Consider the following 15,201-nt stretch of genomic DNA (forward strand, 5'->3'; position numbering starts at 1 on the left):
CATAAAGGAATGTTAAATTTTATCAAATGCTATCTCAGCATCTATTGAAATAAGTATACCGTTTCTGTTTTTGATTCTGTTAATGACTTATATTTAGATGGTATTTAAAGACATAGGAAATGGGTTAGATCTCCTAAAGAGGGAAGATGGAAAGAGAATGAAAGAGTTTCCAGAATATAGCCCTGGGGGTTTCCCGCACTTACGGCGGAGGGAAGGGAGCCATCAGAGGAAACTCAGAGTGGCCAGATAGAAAGGCAGGAAAAAGCTTAATAAGGTGGTATCATGAGAAGAGAGTCTTTCTAGAAGGAGAAATGCTTACTCTTGATAACAACTGAAAAATAGGGTGAGTCCACATTAGAATTCTCGCTACTGGGGAGGACTTTCTACACAAGGTTAGAGATCACTTGTATTTTGTCTACTATAATTTTAGTGCATAATGCATTTTTTTGGCATATAGTGGACACTTACATACATATTAATCTGACGACATTTAATAATTGAGTGCCCAAATATTTATGTCGCGTTGAGAGCTAGGGATAGGCATGAGTCTTTCTTAAACATCCTTCTCTTCTCCTTCCTCCACCCCCTCACTTGCCTTCAGAAGCATTGATCAGAGAGATAGCAGTATCTTCAGTTTTTTTTAAAGCAACATGAAACACACTTTATTCCTGCTAACATTAGGAAAAGCGAGCTGTTTTCCAAGCCCTGGAGGAAGGAAATTCAGCTAACTAACGTGAGGTAATGTAGGGTGGCTATTTCTTGAAAGGTGGTGAATCATAACTATAACCATACTATGGAAAAAAGTCCTGCCTTATCAACCACTCCACTGACTGCTTGTCACCAAAACTACGCTATGAAACGAATTGTGTTGAGTGGCTTTCATTGTAAAAGATTTTGGTGAAGGGAGGGAAAGAAACTGGTAGGGGTTCAGATCAGAAGATCTGGCTTTGCCAGTTTCTGGAGGGTGTCAGAATGGCTTCAACATACCTACTTCCTTGGCCTCAACTGGAGGTTTTGTAGCTGCAAACAAGAAGGATTGCATAGTTCAGAATAACGACACTGTAAGCTCATTGTGGAACTGGGTTAAAATCAGCATGTAGATCTACTAAGAAAGAAACACACTCAGCACTACTACAGAAAGAAACAGCCATGGGCCCTGATTGTTAGCTTTCTGGAAGCCATTTCATTTTTACAATAGATTTATCACACACTGTATCGACTTTTTCCAGTATAGAGTAAGAGAAAGTTAATATTCCTCATGTTTTGTCTGTTGACAGACTGAAAATAATTGCATTGAGTTTGGCTAGAATATCCTGTCATTCCATAAACATCTCAAACTCCACATGGCTAAAACTTAACCCATCAATGCCCCCATCTGCATGCACACATACTTGCATATAACTTCATTTCTCAGTGTTTTTTTCTCCATGAATGGTAGCACCACACACCCAGTTCCCAAATCCAAAACTGCCCTGAGGATTTTCAACAATTATGGTGGAGGAAGATAAGCCAGCAAAGGAGACTCAGAGTGCCCAGATAGGAAGGGAGGAGAAAAAAGTTCAATAAATTGGTGCCCTGAGAGAAGAGTCTTTCAAGAAAGAGAAATACTTCCCCTTGGGATTATCCTATCTCTACTTATTGCTGCAGGGGCTTCCAAAATTAGGTTTTCTGTGTTCAGTCTTGCGTTCACACTTCTGAAACCCAGAGCTGACCGAGACAAATTCTTCAACTTCCTGTCAGTCCCAACATAGATTTAAAATTCCTAACCTGGCTTATGAGGTTCACCATGTATTCCTGCTTCCCTAAGTCAGCCTCATATCACACCAACCTGTGTGTGGGGTGGCTAAATACTCCAGCCAGGCAAGCTCTCTCAGTTCTTCTACCTGGCCCCTCTGGAGCCCTCCTTATTGCTCATCCCATTCTTAGCCTGATTCAAGATTCCTGGTCCTTCAAATCTCTCTTTAAGTGTCCTTACCTGGATCTTTCTCTAGTTAGTACAAATTTTTCTATCTACCATTGGAGCGAACATTTTTTGAAACTTTGTATCAGTCCTGCCTTGCTCTTGGTGGAATCATGTGGTTCTAGTCAAGTGCCTGCTCCATGAATGTGCTGAATAAATGAATAAGCATTTTAATTGTGTATCTGTCATTAGTGTCAGATGTGTTATTTATTCCAGCATGGTTTTAGCACACAGACACACTCTTTGATGCAGACTTTTCTTTTCTTTTTACATATAGCAACAATAAAAAACTAGACTTTCATCTCCTGAAAATATCAGTCTAATAGTCACCTGTGGCTGTGTCTCTGGTTGCTGAAGGAAAAAAAAAAAAAAGGCAGGGCACACCTGGATTGCATTAGAATGAGACTCACTACCCAGTTCAGGTGTGTTGCGTTGTGGGTCTCCGGCACATTTCAGAGGCTCATTAGGACCCTGACCCCACGCTGGGGTTTACACCCCTAATAGCAGGTGTGTCCCGTGGCAACTGAGTGGGTGCGTGAAAAAGGGGAATCATCAATTACCAGCTGGAGCAATCAGAATCGGTTAAAGTGAATCAAGTCACAATGCTTCCTTAACCCAACCTCTCTGCTGGGGTCAGCCACAGCCTAAACCGCCTGCCGTTCAGCCTGAGAGGCTGCTGCTAGCCTGCTCACGCATGCAGCCCGGGCTGCAGAGGAAGTGTGAGGAGGAAGGAAGTGGGTATAGAAGGGTGCTGAGATGTGGGTCTTGAAGAGAATAGCCATAACGTCTTTGTCACTAAAATGTTCCCCAGGGGCCTTCGGCGAGTCTTTTTGTTTGGTTTTTTGTTTTTAATTTGTGGCTCTTGATAATTTATCTAGTGGTTGCCTACACCTGAAAAACAAGACACAGTGTTTAACTATCAACGAAAGAACTGGACGGCTCCCCGCCGCTGTCCCACTCCCCGAGTTTGTGGCTGGCATTTGGGCCACGCCGGGCTGGCCGCAGAGGCTGGGCGGTCACAGCGAGGGGCGCGCAGTTTGGGGTCACACAGCTCCGCTTCTAGGCCCCAACTACCGTTAAAAGGGGAAGCCCGTGCCCCATCCAGGTCCGCTCTTGCTGAGCCCAGAGCCATCCCGCGCTCTGCGGGCTAGGAGGCCCGGGCCAGGACGCGAGTCCTGCGCAGCCGAGGTTCCCCAGCGCCCCCTGCAGCCGCGCGTAGGCAGAGACGGAGCCCGGCCCTGCGCCTCCGCACCACGCCCGGGACCCCACCCAGCGGCCCGTACCCGGAGAAGCAGCGCGAGCACCCGAAGCTCCCGGCTGGCGGCAGAAACCGGGAGTGGGGCCGGGCGAGTGCGCGGCATCCCAGGCCGGCCCGAACGCTCCGCCCGCGGTGGGCCGACTTCCCCTCCTCTTCCCTCTCTCCTTCCTTTAGCCCGCTGGCGCCGGACACGCTGCGCCTCATCTCTTGGGGCGTTCTTCCCCGTTGGCCAACCGTCGCATCCCGTGCACCTTTGGGGTAGTGGCCGTTTAGTGTTGAATGTTCGCCACCGAGAGCGCATGGCTTGGGAAGCGAGGCGCGAACCCGGCCCCCGAAGGGCCGCCGTCCGGGAGACGGTGATGCTGTTGCTGTGCCTGGGGGTCCCGACCGGCCGCCCCTACAACGTGGACACTGAGAGCGCGCTGCTTTACCAGGGCCCCCCCAACACGCTGTTCGGCTACTCGGTCGTGCTGCACAGCCACGGGGCGAACCGATGGTGAGTAGAGTTGGACTGATGGGCCCTCAGCAGCTCAGAGAGGCGTGAGAATGGCGCCCTAGGGATTCCCTGCCCGATTCAAACTTTCCTTCCTCCCAAGGAGGCAGGAGGGAAACGCTGCGAGAGCCAGCTCGCTGGAAATCTGCCAGGGAAACTAACTTATCTTGGGGCGGCAGCGCCCCGGGTGCGTTATGGTGCAAGGTCTTGGAGCTTCGAGTCGGGGGTGGTGGGCGGAGGAGGAGGTGGGGAAGCTGCCCTGCTGCGGACTGCACATCTGTGGCGACAGGGAGCTCAGTGGGCAGCACAGCTCACGTCTGAGCGCACGTGCACGTGTCTCGCTTTAGGCTCCTAGTGGGTGCGCCCACTGCCAACTGGCTCGCCAACGCTTCAGTGACCAATCCCGGGGCGATTTACAGATGCAGGATCGGAAAGAATCCCGGCCAGACGTGCGAACAGCTCCAGCTGGGTGAGTTGGGTATGGGACCAGGAGTTAGTGACCTCCCGACCCCCCCATGTGGACCCCACCATAGGGCAAGTCCTGGAAAGATTCACGTTGCCTGTTACTTCTGGTTTAAAGAGCATAAAGTTTTCAGTTTCAACTCCATCTCATCTTGCCTCCTTAATATAAAAGGGATTCCCTTTCTGTTAATATCGTTCTCCCTTTTCCTTATAGCAATGACTGCAGTACTCTGACAACTATGCTAGAGAAATTTCTTATGATACCTTCTCTTCATCTCTCCCCCTGTCTCTCCGTGTGTAAAGCACATTTTAGACTCTCAGCGTATTAAGGACAGGATCCAGCTAAGCCAAGACTTGAGAATTTTATTTCCATCTTTGACCTATCAACCCTCTTAAAGAACAGGCTAAGGAGCATATCAGGAATAGCAATTGGAATTGATCCCATATCCCGTCGTTTAACCTAAAGGCCTAAAAAAAAAAGTGATAGTTTTACTTAGAATATACAATCTAAAAGAAAAGGAAAATTGGCATCTTCATCGTTAATGTAGTATAATTTTCCATTCCCAAAACCGTCATCCAAAACTCATGTTATATGGGTCCATCTTTTTGCAGTCATTTCTCAATGTCTCAGATTTGTGACAAGTTGAAAAATGTGTACTGATAGAGGGGAGAAGTTTCATGTTTCAAAGCCAAAGACAAGTTTCTTGCACACAGACAAGTGGGGAAAGAGGAAGGAATATTAAATAACAAGACCTATCTTGTTCCAAAGTGTTACTGCTATATATATTGCTTAACGTTTTTCCCCTTAAAGCAACCCTGGGTCATGGTTGACATTGTTCCTAGTTTATGTATGAGGACTGTGGCTCAGAGTTGCAGATACCTTTTTAAAAGTTACTTAGCTAGTGACTGATAGGTGGGAACTAAAGTCAAACTAGGGTCTGAATGCGTCCAAAGTCTAAGCCATTTTCTTCCATGTATGTATCTTCAATGCAAATAAAATTAAGTGAATGGTTTAATATGTTGTCTGCTGAGCTGATGGGTCATCTGTAAACGGTGAATAAAATTGGTACTTCTTTATATTTCTTTGCTATAAATGGACTCTTGAGATTAGTTATTGGATCTTTAACTTCTTTTGTATTTTATAGTAGTCTTTGCTCTTTTTCAAACTGTGAAGCTGGTTCCCTTCATTCAGATGAATTCAGATAGAGTATAAACATAATGGAATTTTTACTTTTAACTCAGAGCACCTATAAAAGTCTACGAGTTGTCTGTAGCATGTAGAATAAGCCCTAGCCTCTTGTTAAGCCTCAATACCAGAAATCACAGTAGGAATGCATAAAACATTCACAGACCCATACATTTTGGAATGATTTTGCAAAGCATAATTTTCATTGCATGAGAGAGTTGTGGGTGAAGAATTAGGGAGTGGAGCCGACAACTTTAGTCTGCCAGAGGATCTTGGCAAGGTCTCAGGAGGGAGCAATTTTATTTCTGTTGTCCTGTCATAGTTTCCTGATCCATGACATTATAACTACTGATATTTAGTGCCTACTTCCTGTCTGGATGGACACTGAATCTATTTCTGGATGTCTGTGTTTAACTGGATAAATCATGACACAATACTGTATTAAATTTAAGATAATGCCTGTCAATGGAAGGAAAAAATTGGGCATGTGTAGCATGGGAGTTGACTGTTCTCAGAGAAATGTAAACATAGTAGATATGTAATAGATATGAATTAAATGAAGATCTTTTGGATGGATGAATGAATAAAAGTGGAGTGAGAATTTATCAACCTGACTGATGAGTAAGATAATTGATTGGAAATGATGAGCCAAACTGATATTTTTAACTTTCAAAATTTTGGCCAATCTACAAGGTATTTACTGAGATGAAGGGAAAAAAGGCAAGATTCCTAGTCAGTCAATGAGTTAAAACATTAATAGTGATAGTAATGCCTTGAGTATTTGCCGAAGAGTTGACTGAAGTTATTTCTCATGTAACGTTCTAAAGAATACAGATATCTTTTATTCCTCATGTAAAGAAACTGCCTCTCTATTCAGAATAAATTCAGTGGTAGCTTGAAGCTATAAAATAGGGATTGAGGCTACAGTCTAGAAATAAAACATTAAAAACAATACATTGGTAATAAAGATAATTTAGGATTCTTAGGTTTGTGGGCTATGCACTATTTTGTATGAAGAAGTTTCAAGAGTGTGTGTAAATATATATAAGCCATCTTCTGTAGAAGAATGTGTTTATGTGTGTGTGTGTGAATCTTCTGTATAAAATAGCTTCAGTTGTCCTGTTTCAAATGTGGGTGACTCTAATGTTTCAAAAATGCTTAGCTCAGTACTGACACATAATAGACATACAAAAAATAGTGGTTCTTTATTGTTTACTTAAATCTATTATCTGTATGTTATCTATAACAAGCAGGCTGAGGTTAATAGGGACAATTGATAAACTGAACCAAAAGTTTAAAAATTAAAAGGTAATACATTAAAAGGTAGAAGTTGAAATGAAACACAATGAGAAATTTTTGTTGGCTGAAGAAAAAAATGTTATAATGATTAAAGATCGATCTGTGATTGCCATGTCAGTAAGGTATCTTCTTTCCTTTGGAATAGCTTTACTTGCTATCAAGAACCTGAAGGTGTAGGGTCTTCAAATGGTGCCCATCTCCCACGCAATTAAAAATATCCACATGGACTAGTCTTTGAGTCTCTGTAGAACTTCAGATCAGTGGTTGATTCAGATAGACACCTCCCCTCAAAAGAGGAGGTCCATATCTCGCCTACCCTACCCTCTGTGGACAAGGTGTCCCATATGGTATATTCATGCCATAAGCAGAAGTGAGCCTGCCTGTTTATCTAGAATGCCCAGGGTGAGAGACGTTAGGCATGAGATACCCCTTTTAGTCAAGCAAGTTGACTGCAGAGCCAGTAGCAAGAGAGTTGCCTGGATAGTACCGCAAGGTGCTTTTCTTCCTGCATATATATTGTTGGCCTCCTTTTACCTCCCTGACTCCCCAAGAGACATCTCTTCTCTCACTTCTTTTGTACCAGAGGAAAGTGCTCTCTCTGCCAGGAGGGTCTGGGCCCAGACTTGCTCATGAAGACTATGTCTGAGGAGACCCCGGTGATTTCCACATGTCCACTTTCCAGCCGGGCACTCTGCATCATCAGGCTTGTTTAAAGGAAACTTTAATCACAGCTGGTTACTAAATTAAGGTGTCACAAATAATGACTCAATTAATATAGTTAAGCATAGTCCATCCATGGACTATCAATATTCAAATAGAACATAATAAAACATAGAAACGATTATCAAATTACACTAAAAAGATGGTCTTTATTTGGTTATTCAAATATGTTTCCAGATCTTTCATTACTTTGGAGTTACCACTGAAAGCATTATACACACACTAACTCTCATTTGGGTAATAGTCTAAAGTTATACAATTACATTATCCAGTATAGTATCCACTAACCACAGGTGGCTTTGAACACATAAAATGTGGCTAGTCAGCAATGAGAGGGCTGTAATGTAAATTACATACTGGCTTTTGAATACTTAGTATAAGAAAACTCATTAATTTTTATGATATATATTGAAACAAACACTTTAAAATTATTGATTACATAATATTTTGGATTTATTAGGCGAAATAAAATTTTAGGTTAAATAAAATTAATTTTATTTTTACTTTTTTAATGTGGCTATTATAAAATTTAAAATTTCCAATGGGCTTGTATTATATTTCTATTGGACAGCACTGCTGTAGAGAAACATTAAGTTCTCTGTGTAAAAATAACGCTATCTCTTTAGGAGATGCTTTCCTGATATTTATGCATAAATGAGTAGAACTTTCACTTTCTTTTCTAGACTAAGTGTTCTATAGTTACTGGGCCTTCAAGCTGCCTGCCTGTGCCTCTCTTACAGGAAAGACCCATCTCAAGTTAGTCACCATTACCCATATTTAGATTTCTTTCTGGAAATTTTATTACCTTAGCCAGCCTCCTGGTTCATATTTGATAACCTATTTGAAAGAATTTAATTAGCATTGCATTATTAAACTAATGATTACCTAATCCTCACTTCTACTTGATTCATAGGAGTTATTAGCTTAACATTTAATAGCAAATATCTCACTGTTGAAACTTCAAATATGTTTTTCTTGATAACTTTTTACTTTTTCATTTGCAATGTGCTTTAAATTGTAGCTTATGAAGCTGAGATTGCAGATTGGTCATTTTGAAAAATCATCCCTGAATGAAGGCTGTTATACAATTATGTAGAAAATCAAGACAGAGAGCTTCACTAATAAACTATCAGGTTACCAGAAAGAAGTTTCCTTATTTCCAGCAGTTTCCCAAACTTTATGTCCCAAAAGGATGAAGTTTCCACCTAATTTGAGAGATGAGGCTTTCTAAATGCACTTTAGTTTTTGCCTTAAGTTTACTTGGTCACTGAGTGATATACCCAATGACTTGAAAATATATCCCCTTGGCAACAGTTCTAGGGCCAGATGTGGAAATCCATTGCACATGTGGGTAATTTATCCATTCAGTTGTTCATTGAGGGATGCCTAAGGGCCTGAACCTGGGCATACAAAAGAAACATACTCCTTGTCCCAAAGGCTTTAAAGTTTATAAGATAGGTTATTATAGGAAAGTATGGTGAGATTTAATCTAGGTAAGACAATAAAGTGATGCATTCCTGAAGAATTGGTGTTCAAGTGGGGGAACTGAAAAATAATCAGAAGTTAGCCAGAGGAAGAGGCTATGGAAAAGTTTGCCAGAAAGAGCAAACTGTGTGTATAAAGACCCTGAAGTCTTTGAGAGCACGATGCTTTTGAAGAACTAAAAAATGTGTACAGTTGCACTATGGAGTGTGAGCTAAACTGTAGGTTAGAGAGGCAGGCAGGAATTACTTCTGATACAACTCTAAGTATGAATTTACCCTAGGATATTTAAAACTGGGGAGTGACATCAGATTTGTGTGTTTGACAGATTCTCTGGTTGCAGGTTAGTGAATGCTTTGGAGTAACTGGGTCAAGACTGAAGGCAATGAGGCAGTTGTAGGAAGATTTTGTTATAATTTAGACTACAGATGACAAGTGTCTGTACAAGGACACTGGCAGTAGCAGTGGAGAAGAACATGGAGATTCTGAAGGTATTTAGGAGATAGCACTTGGTAATTATTGGATGAAAGAGATGAGTGAGAACGTTCCAAAGATGTTACTGAAGTTTCTAATTTGGGCTGTGACATGGATGATGATCCAATATACTGAAAAAGTGAAGAGCAGCAGGTTTTCTGGCAAAATGATGAGTTTCATTGGCTTGAGATTCCTGTGAGATATAGAAGTAAAAATCTAGTGATCAGTTCTATGATCAGTTCCATGTATGGGTGTGGTAGACAGTAGAGAGGTCTGTACTAGCAAATCAGAGGTGAGTAATTGACATAACCCCATTCACCTCCAAGGCTTTGATTACCATCTCTCTGGGGTAAATAGATCAAATGGCCAATGGCAAATTTCTAAGGATTCCTACAGTTCGAGAAGTGATTAGAATAGTGCTGCTCAAGTCTGGCTGTAACTTAAATTCTCATGCAGAGCTTTTAACAGTTCTGGTGGCCCATCTCAAACTAATAGAATCTCTGGGGTAAGTCTATAGGGCACCAGTAGTTTCCAGAGGTCCCCAGATGATTCCAGTATTCATCCATGCTTGAGAACTGCTGGAGAAGAAAAGAGGCTGAAAAAAAGGCTAAGAGGGTGAAGCCAAAGAGGTAGCAAGAAAAATCAGGTCAATCTGACATTAACCTGATTAAAGGAAGAGAGTGTTTTGAGAAGAGGTGAGTAGTTGGCAGTAGTAAAGGTTGCCAAGACATCAACCAGGGTGGTAAATTATGAGGTCTCATTAGATTTAGAGAATTAGTTCATTAGTAACCTCGGTAAGACAAGCTTTAATGGTGAATCCACTGCAGAGGGTTGAGAAGTGAGAAACAATAGCAAGCGTCAATAACTTTTAACTGGGTTCTTCCTTCATTAATACATTTTATTGATTACTTATGTATTGGAAATACACAGTTGAATAAGACATGGTTAAAGCCCTTGAGTAACTCAGTTGAGATGATGGGAGAGACAGGTAAATGGACAATTAATTATGAGATAATGTAATAAGCATGACAATAGACAGGTACATAGTGATGAGAAGAAATGAATGGGAGAAGGCTTCCTGGAGGAGTGAAATCTGAGTAGTGGACCCAGTTCTGACTGGTTTTGAAGAGCACATTTAAGGGCTCAATAAATGTGAAATAATTTTCATCTTTTTTACATTTGGGCAAAATCCCCTGGGATTTGCTGCACATTTCAGCCTCATTCCAAAGTGTCTAGGTCCGCCTTGGGTTCCAAAGACTCATATCAGGTAGTTCAGACAGTAACACTTGCTCCTGAAATAGGGAGCTTGGAAATGACTGTCTTTAAAAGCAGGGATTTTTAATTTTGAGATTAGCTGGAAACATCAAATTAGAATATGGAAGTGGACATACAGGTGACAGGTCTGGGCTCAGTGTGCTTGTTCTCAGTTTACCTCTGAGAATTTTTAAAAATCATAGAAAATCTTTTTTATATAAACTATGTAAAACACTATAATTCACAAAAATGTTCAGAAAATAGTAAGATTGTAGACTTAGTTCTAAAAACCCCTTTTATGGGACTCCTTGTGTGCAGTGGATTAGACATGTTCTTTTGACATTATGCCCTGTGTAGAAAATGCTGGTCAATGTGTACCATCTGTTTGTGAATCCCTTCAAGGTCTACCTCACCACAATACCAGTCTGTTTTCTTGCGGAAGTTTTCTAGAAGTCATTATACTACAATCATTTTGTCTGCCAGTCATTGTCAATATCACATTTTATCCTTTAAACTCTGCCCAGAGAAACGTACTTTGATATCTGTAACTCCTCATCTCATTCTGATCCTCCATTGGCCAGGATAATATGATACATTCCTCACTGGTTTTTCTCATGTATTTTTAAGCCTTCCTATCTTCCTGACCTCCTTTAATTCTTTCATTGCTGTCTTTTTTTCTTTTTCTTTTTCAACCATCCTACCCTGTGGATTCCAAAACCAAGCATGGAACTTTAATACTGACCACCAAGCATATTTCCCTGGAGTATTTTCTGTTTACATTTTTGTATTTTCTTGTTTCAAAGATAGACAAAGTGGCATCCACACATTAGTGATTGTTTTTCAAATGAATTTTTAAATCCAAGAGATTAATTGAAAACCATGGAGGTTCAGAATTTTCTTTCCTTATTTTCTAATGTTAGAGGTTTAAATATGCTCTTTTAATAGGTTGTTTCAGAATAGTATAGGTTTATTCAAAATGTCCATAGTTGAAAATAATGGAAAAGTACTAACAACTAATTGTCTGGCAGCATCAGATGGTGGTTGATAGTGTGAGTTTTAATCCCTTCCTTCCCCATTTACAAGTGGTGTGACCTTGGGCAAGTGCTTAGTCATCCCTTGTTTCAGCTTCTGCATCCATAAAATTGGGATGATAATAGTATTGTCTACTTCATAGGGATGTTATGAAAAGTGAGTTAATACATGTCTTTGCATGTATTAAAACTGTGGTACGTAGTAAGCATGCAATAAGTATTAGTAATTAGAGACTAACTTTCCCTCTTTAAATTATGCTTACAAAATGTATCAGCTGGGGCACATTTTTCAGCTTTAGTTATTAAAAAGACTTGTGTACGTTTTCTGTGGGATCTTGAAGAAGTCCTGGCAGAGACCCCAAACCTAAAATCAAACCCACAAGTGACCTAGTTGTTAGAGTTCTGAGGCCTCATGATGACTCAGGATCAGCCCAGATTTATAAAATTGCAACCATAAAGCTTGGCACTACTCTCTGGGGACATTTACCTCTTGAACTCTTTCTAAATAGAATAGAATAAGATAAAAAAAATAGCTGAAATAACTGGCTTTTTCAGGCCTACAATTATATAAACTGTTTCTCACATAAATTGAGCATGATTATTGGCCGTTGTGAGATTTTGTTTAGGCAATATGAAAATATGACATTTAAACACATTTTTTTTTTTAAAACATACTTTGAGAATGGTTTCCAACTTTGATGTTTTGCTCTTTTGACTCTTATTTGCCACTAGACTAGCTGGAGGAAAAGAGTTCTAGAAGTTTAGTACTTTTATGTCCTGTATCACCTCTAAAACCCAAGGATATTTTACTTTTCCATCACCCAAAATTATTTTATTGTAGAATTCATAAACATCATTATCTTTTAGAAACATTGCCACCAGGTTTAACTAGATGTGTGAAAAGAGTACATAGTTTAATATAGTCAATTATTATATGAATTAGTATTAATGGATTTAGTAAGTATTAGGACTTAAAAGGAAAAACTAAATTAAGGGGCCATTTTAATTAAAAAGCTAAAGACTGCTGATCAATTCTTGCAGCATTGTGAGCGCCCTCTGCTGGCTCAGTTCAAAGCACCATAATGCACGTACCCTGAGGAGCAGAGGCATTGATTATTTATTGACCACCTACTAGGTGCCAGGCATTCTTGCATACACAAGCATAAGTTTTCTGTCATCCTCATAGCCCTGCAATGGTAAATTTTGTCATGTTGTCATATTTGAATTGATTTTCTCACTTTTAATATATTTTTCCTAATCTGAAGTTATGTGAGTGAAGGGATTACATACTTTAATTATTGCTTTTATAAAAAATATCTTGAATGAATGACTCTTGATAAAATATGGAATTGGAACAAGGGTCATTCATGTTTTAGAATTAAGAAAAACTTTACAGTGGAACAATTTGAAATGTATAGGATTTGTCTTACAATGGAATAGAGCTTCAGCTTAAAAAAAAAGACAGTTGGTGGAAGGTAAGGGCTTTTACTGCTTTTCTGAAACTTCACATCACATCATGAGTTTTGAAAGATCAGGTAAGTATGTATGTTGTCTTAGTAGCCAGAAAGCCAGACTGAGAACCCCGGTCAAATGTCTGAATTGGTGGGGAAGTGACAGTACGATGACGCAGGTAGATAAAGCAGACATTTACTTGCATTAGAAAGTCCCAAGCTTTCCTAGCCACAAAGTATTTCACTAGCACTGTCAAAAGTTATATAGAAAGAAGACCTTAGAGTCTGACCTTTTCCCTGGTCCTTCTTTCTTTAGTGGAAATGCCAAAATACTGAGAACCATTCTAAATGGAGGAAAAGAGCAGGGCAAGATAGGGAACAAGTAAGTGACCTTTTTCTTGAACAAGTGAAAGTTGATTGTACAGTCTGTGGGCATATTTGCTATATTTTATATATTTTCAGCTAAAAGCTTCAGAAAGTGGAATAGATTTCAGTTAATTCATATGTCTGGAATATTTCTAGAGTTCTGTGCTATAGAGTGAAATAACTTAGAGGTCAAAGATGCTATTTTTTAATTCTGATCTTTCCACTTACGGATTTGGGCAAGTTATTTGATTCCTTTAAGACTCAATTTTCTCTTCTGTAGGGTAGGATTAATAATACAGCAATCCTCTGCTACTACTGTGGGTGTAAAATGAGTTAATGTGTATGATTACAGTTCCCCAATAATGATATGCCACATATATTTTATGAGCCAGGTTATATGCTGCATTGCATGTGCAGCTTAATATGCTTACATTAATCTTTAATATGATGATGCCAATAGCAACTAACATTTGCATGTTTTCGCTGCCAGGCTGTCATCCAAGCACGTCACACATATCTCATTTACTCCACAGTCCTTGCAGAAACCCTCGGAGATAGGCATCTTCTGTGGACCCCAGCTGATTCTGTCTTAAGTCATCCCACTCACAAATCATCCTTTGTAAAGATCTTCAAACTCAGAGACTGTTTCCTTTCAGACCATCTGTTACTGTCTTAAAATTGAAGAAAATAATATTTTGGAAGAGAAGTAGGGAAGAATCATAGTAAAGAGAAAAGACCTCTCCAAAGCTTAGATCTCTGAGAGTTTGGTGATAATTATGCAGTAGTACATTCTAGTAAAGGATTTTTTTGTGGTGATATAATGTATTTCAAAATTCCCTCCCTCATACATACTGAGTTCCTGCCTACTGCATGTAAGGCACTATCTCGAGCTGTGGGAATGCTGCTGTCAACAAAAGTCAATCTGCCCTCATGGAGGTGACATACAAGGTCAAATATCTAATCTCCCATAGTCCCTGTCACACTTGGAGCAATGACACTAAAACTGGTGATATGAATAACAATGAAAGGGGGAGGAGTAAAGAATGTATTTAACTAGCTTTGTAGTATTTCTTTGATCAAAATTCCTGTTCATTTGCATTTATATACACATTTATATATGCTGATACACATCAGTAGGAAGAAATAAACTGTAGTAAGCATGCATTTTTACATTTTCTTTCCCAAATTAAAAAAAATAGGAAAGAGAAAGGCTTAAAAGGAGATGGTTTTTAATATGGCTTTGTTTTCTAAATATCTAGTGGAAAAATGCATTCAACTGTGCAAAGAATTAGTCATTCTAGTTGTTTAAAAGCAGGGAAAATTATCACCATGTTAATTTCTGCTGACCTCTTTTATGTTAAACCATGTAAAGTACTTTTTCAATTATGGAGCTGATTTGATTTACTAAGAGTTTAGATGAGTAACGTATGAACTGAATTGAAAACCAGATTATAAATCACTTCAGCATGACATTTGGATAAAATATAAAGATAATCTGAGGTTGTTTATGGTGTTCTGTCAGAGAAATTCATGAGAATTAGCTCTCATGGCAGTTCTAATAATCGTCATTTTTGACCAACTTAGAAATATTGTATTTCTACCCAAAGACAATTTGCTTAACATTTGATATTTCAATAGGTAACTAAACAAAGGGGGAACAAAGGATATTACTTTTATTTTTAAAACGGTAGGTTTTTAAATAATACAAGAAAAGGCATAACCATCTGTTAATACATCAAGCTTGTCCATGTGGTCCAGGATGGCT

The 15,201-nt window shown here is 39.7% G+C and overlaps 1 protein-coding gene across 2 annotated transcripts in view; it reads left to right on the plus strand.

Moving 5' to 3' along the window:
- Positions 1–3,040: 3,040 nt before the first annotated feature.
- The window catches only part of ITGA4 (integrin subunit alpha 4), an 82,719-nt gene continuing 70,558 nt past the window's right edge, over positions 3,041–15,201 (plus strand). For both annotated transcript variants that reach the window (XR_010109400.1, XM_003823539.7), the window contains exons 1-2: positions 3,041–3,714; positions 4,059–4,180. Coding sequence is in view for 1 of the 2 variants with exons in the window: in XM_003823539.7 (XP_003823587.3) it covers positions 3,518–3,714; positions 4,059–4,180 (319 nt within the window). In the remaining variant the exon portion in view is untranslated. The remainder of the gene's footprint in view (positions 3,715–4,058; positions 4,181–15,201) is intronic.

This window comes from Pan paniscus, chromosome 13, assembly GCF_029289425.2.
Source record: "Pan paniscus chromosome 13, NHGRI_mPanPan1-v2.0_pri, whole genome shotgun sequence".
Taxonomy (NCBI): Eukaryota; Metazoa; Chordata; class Mammalia; order Primates; family Hominidae; genus Pan; species Pan paniscus.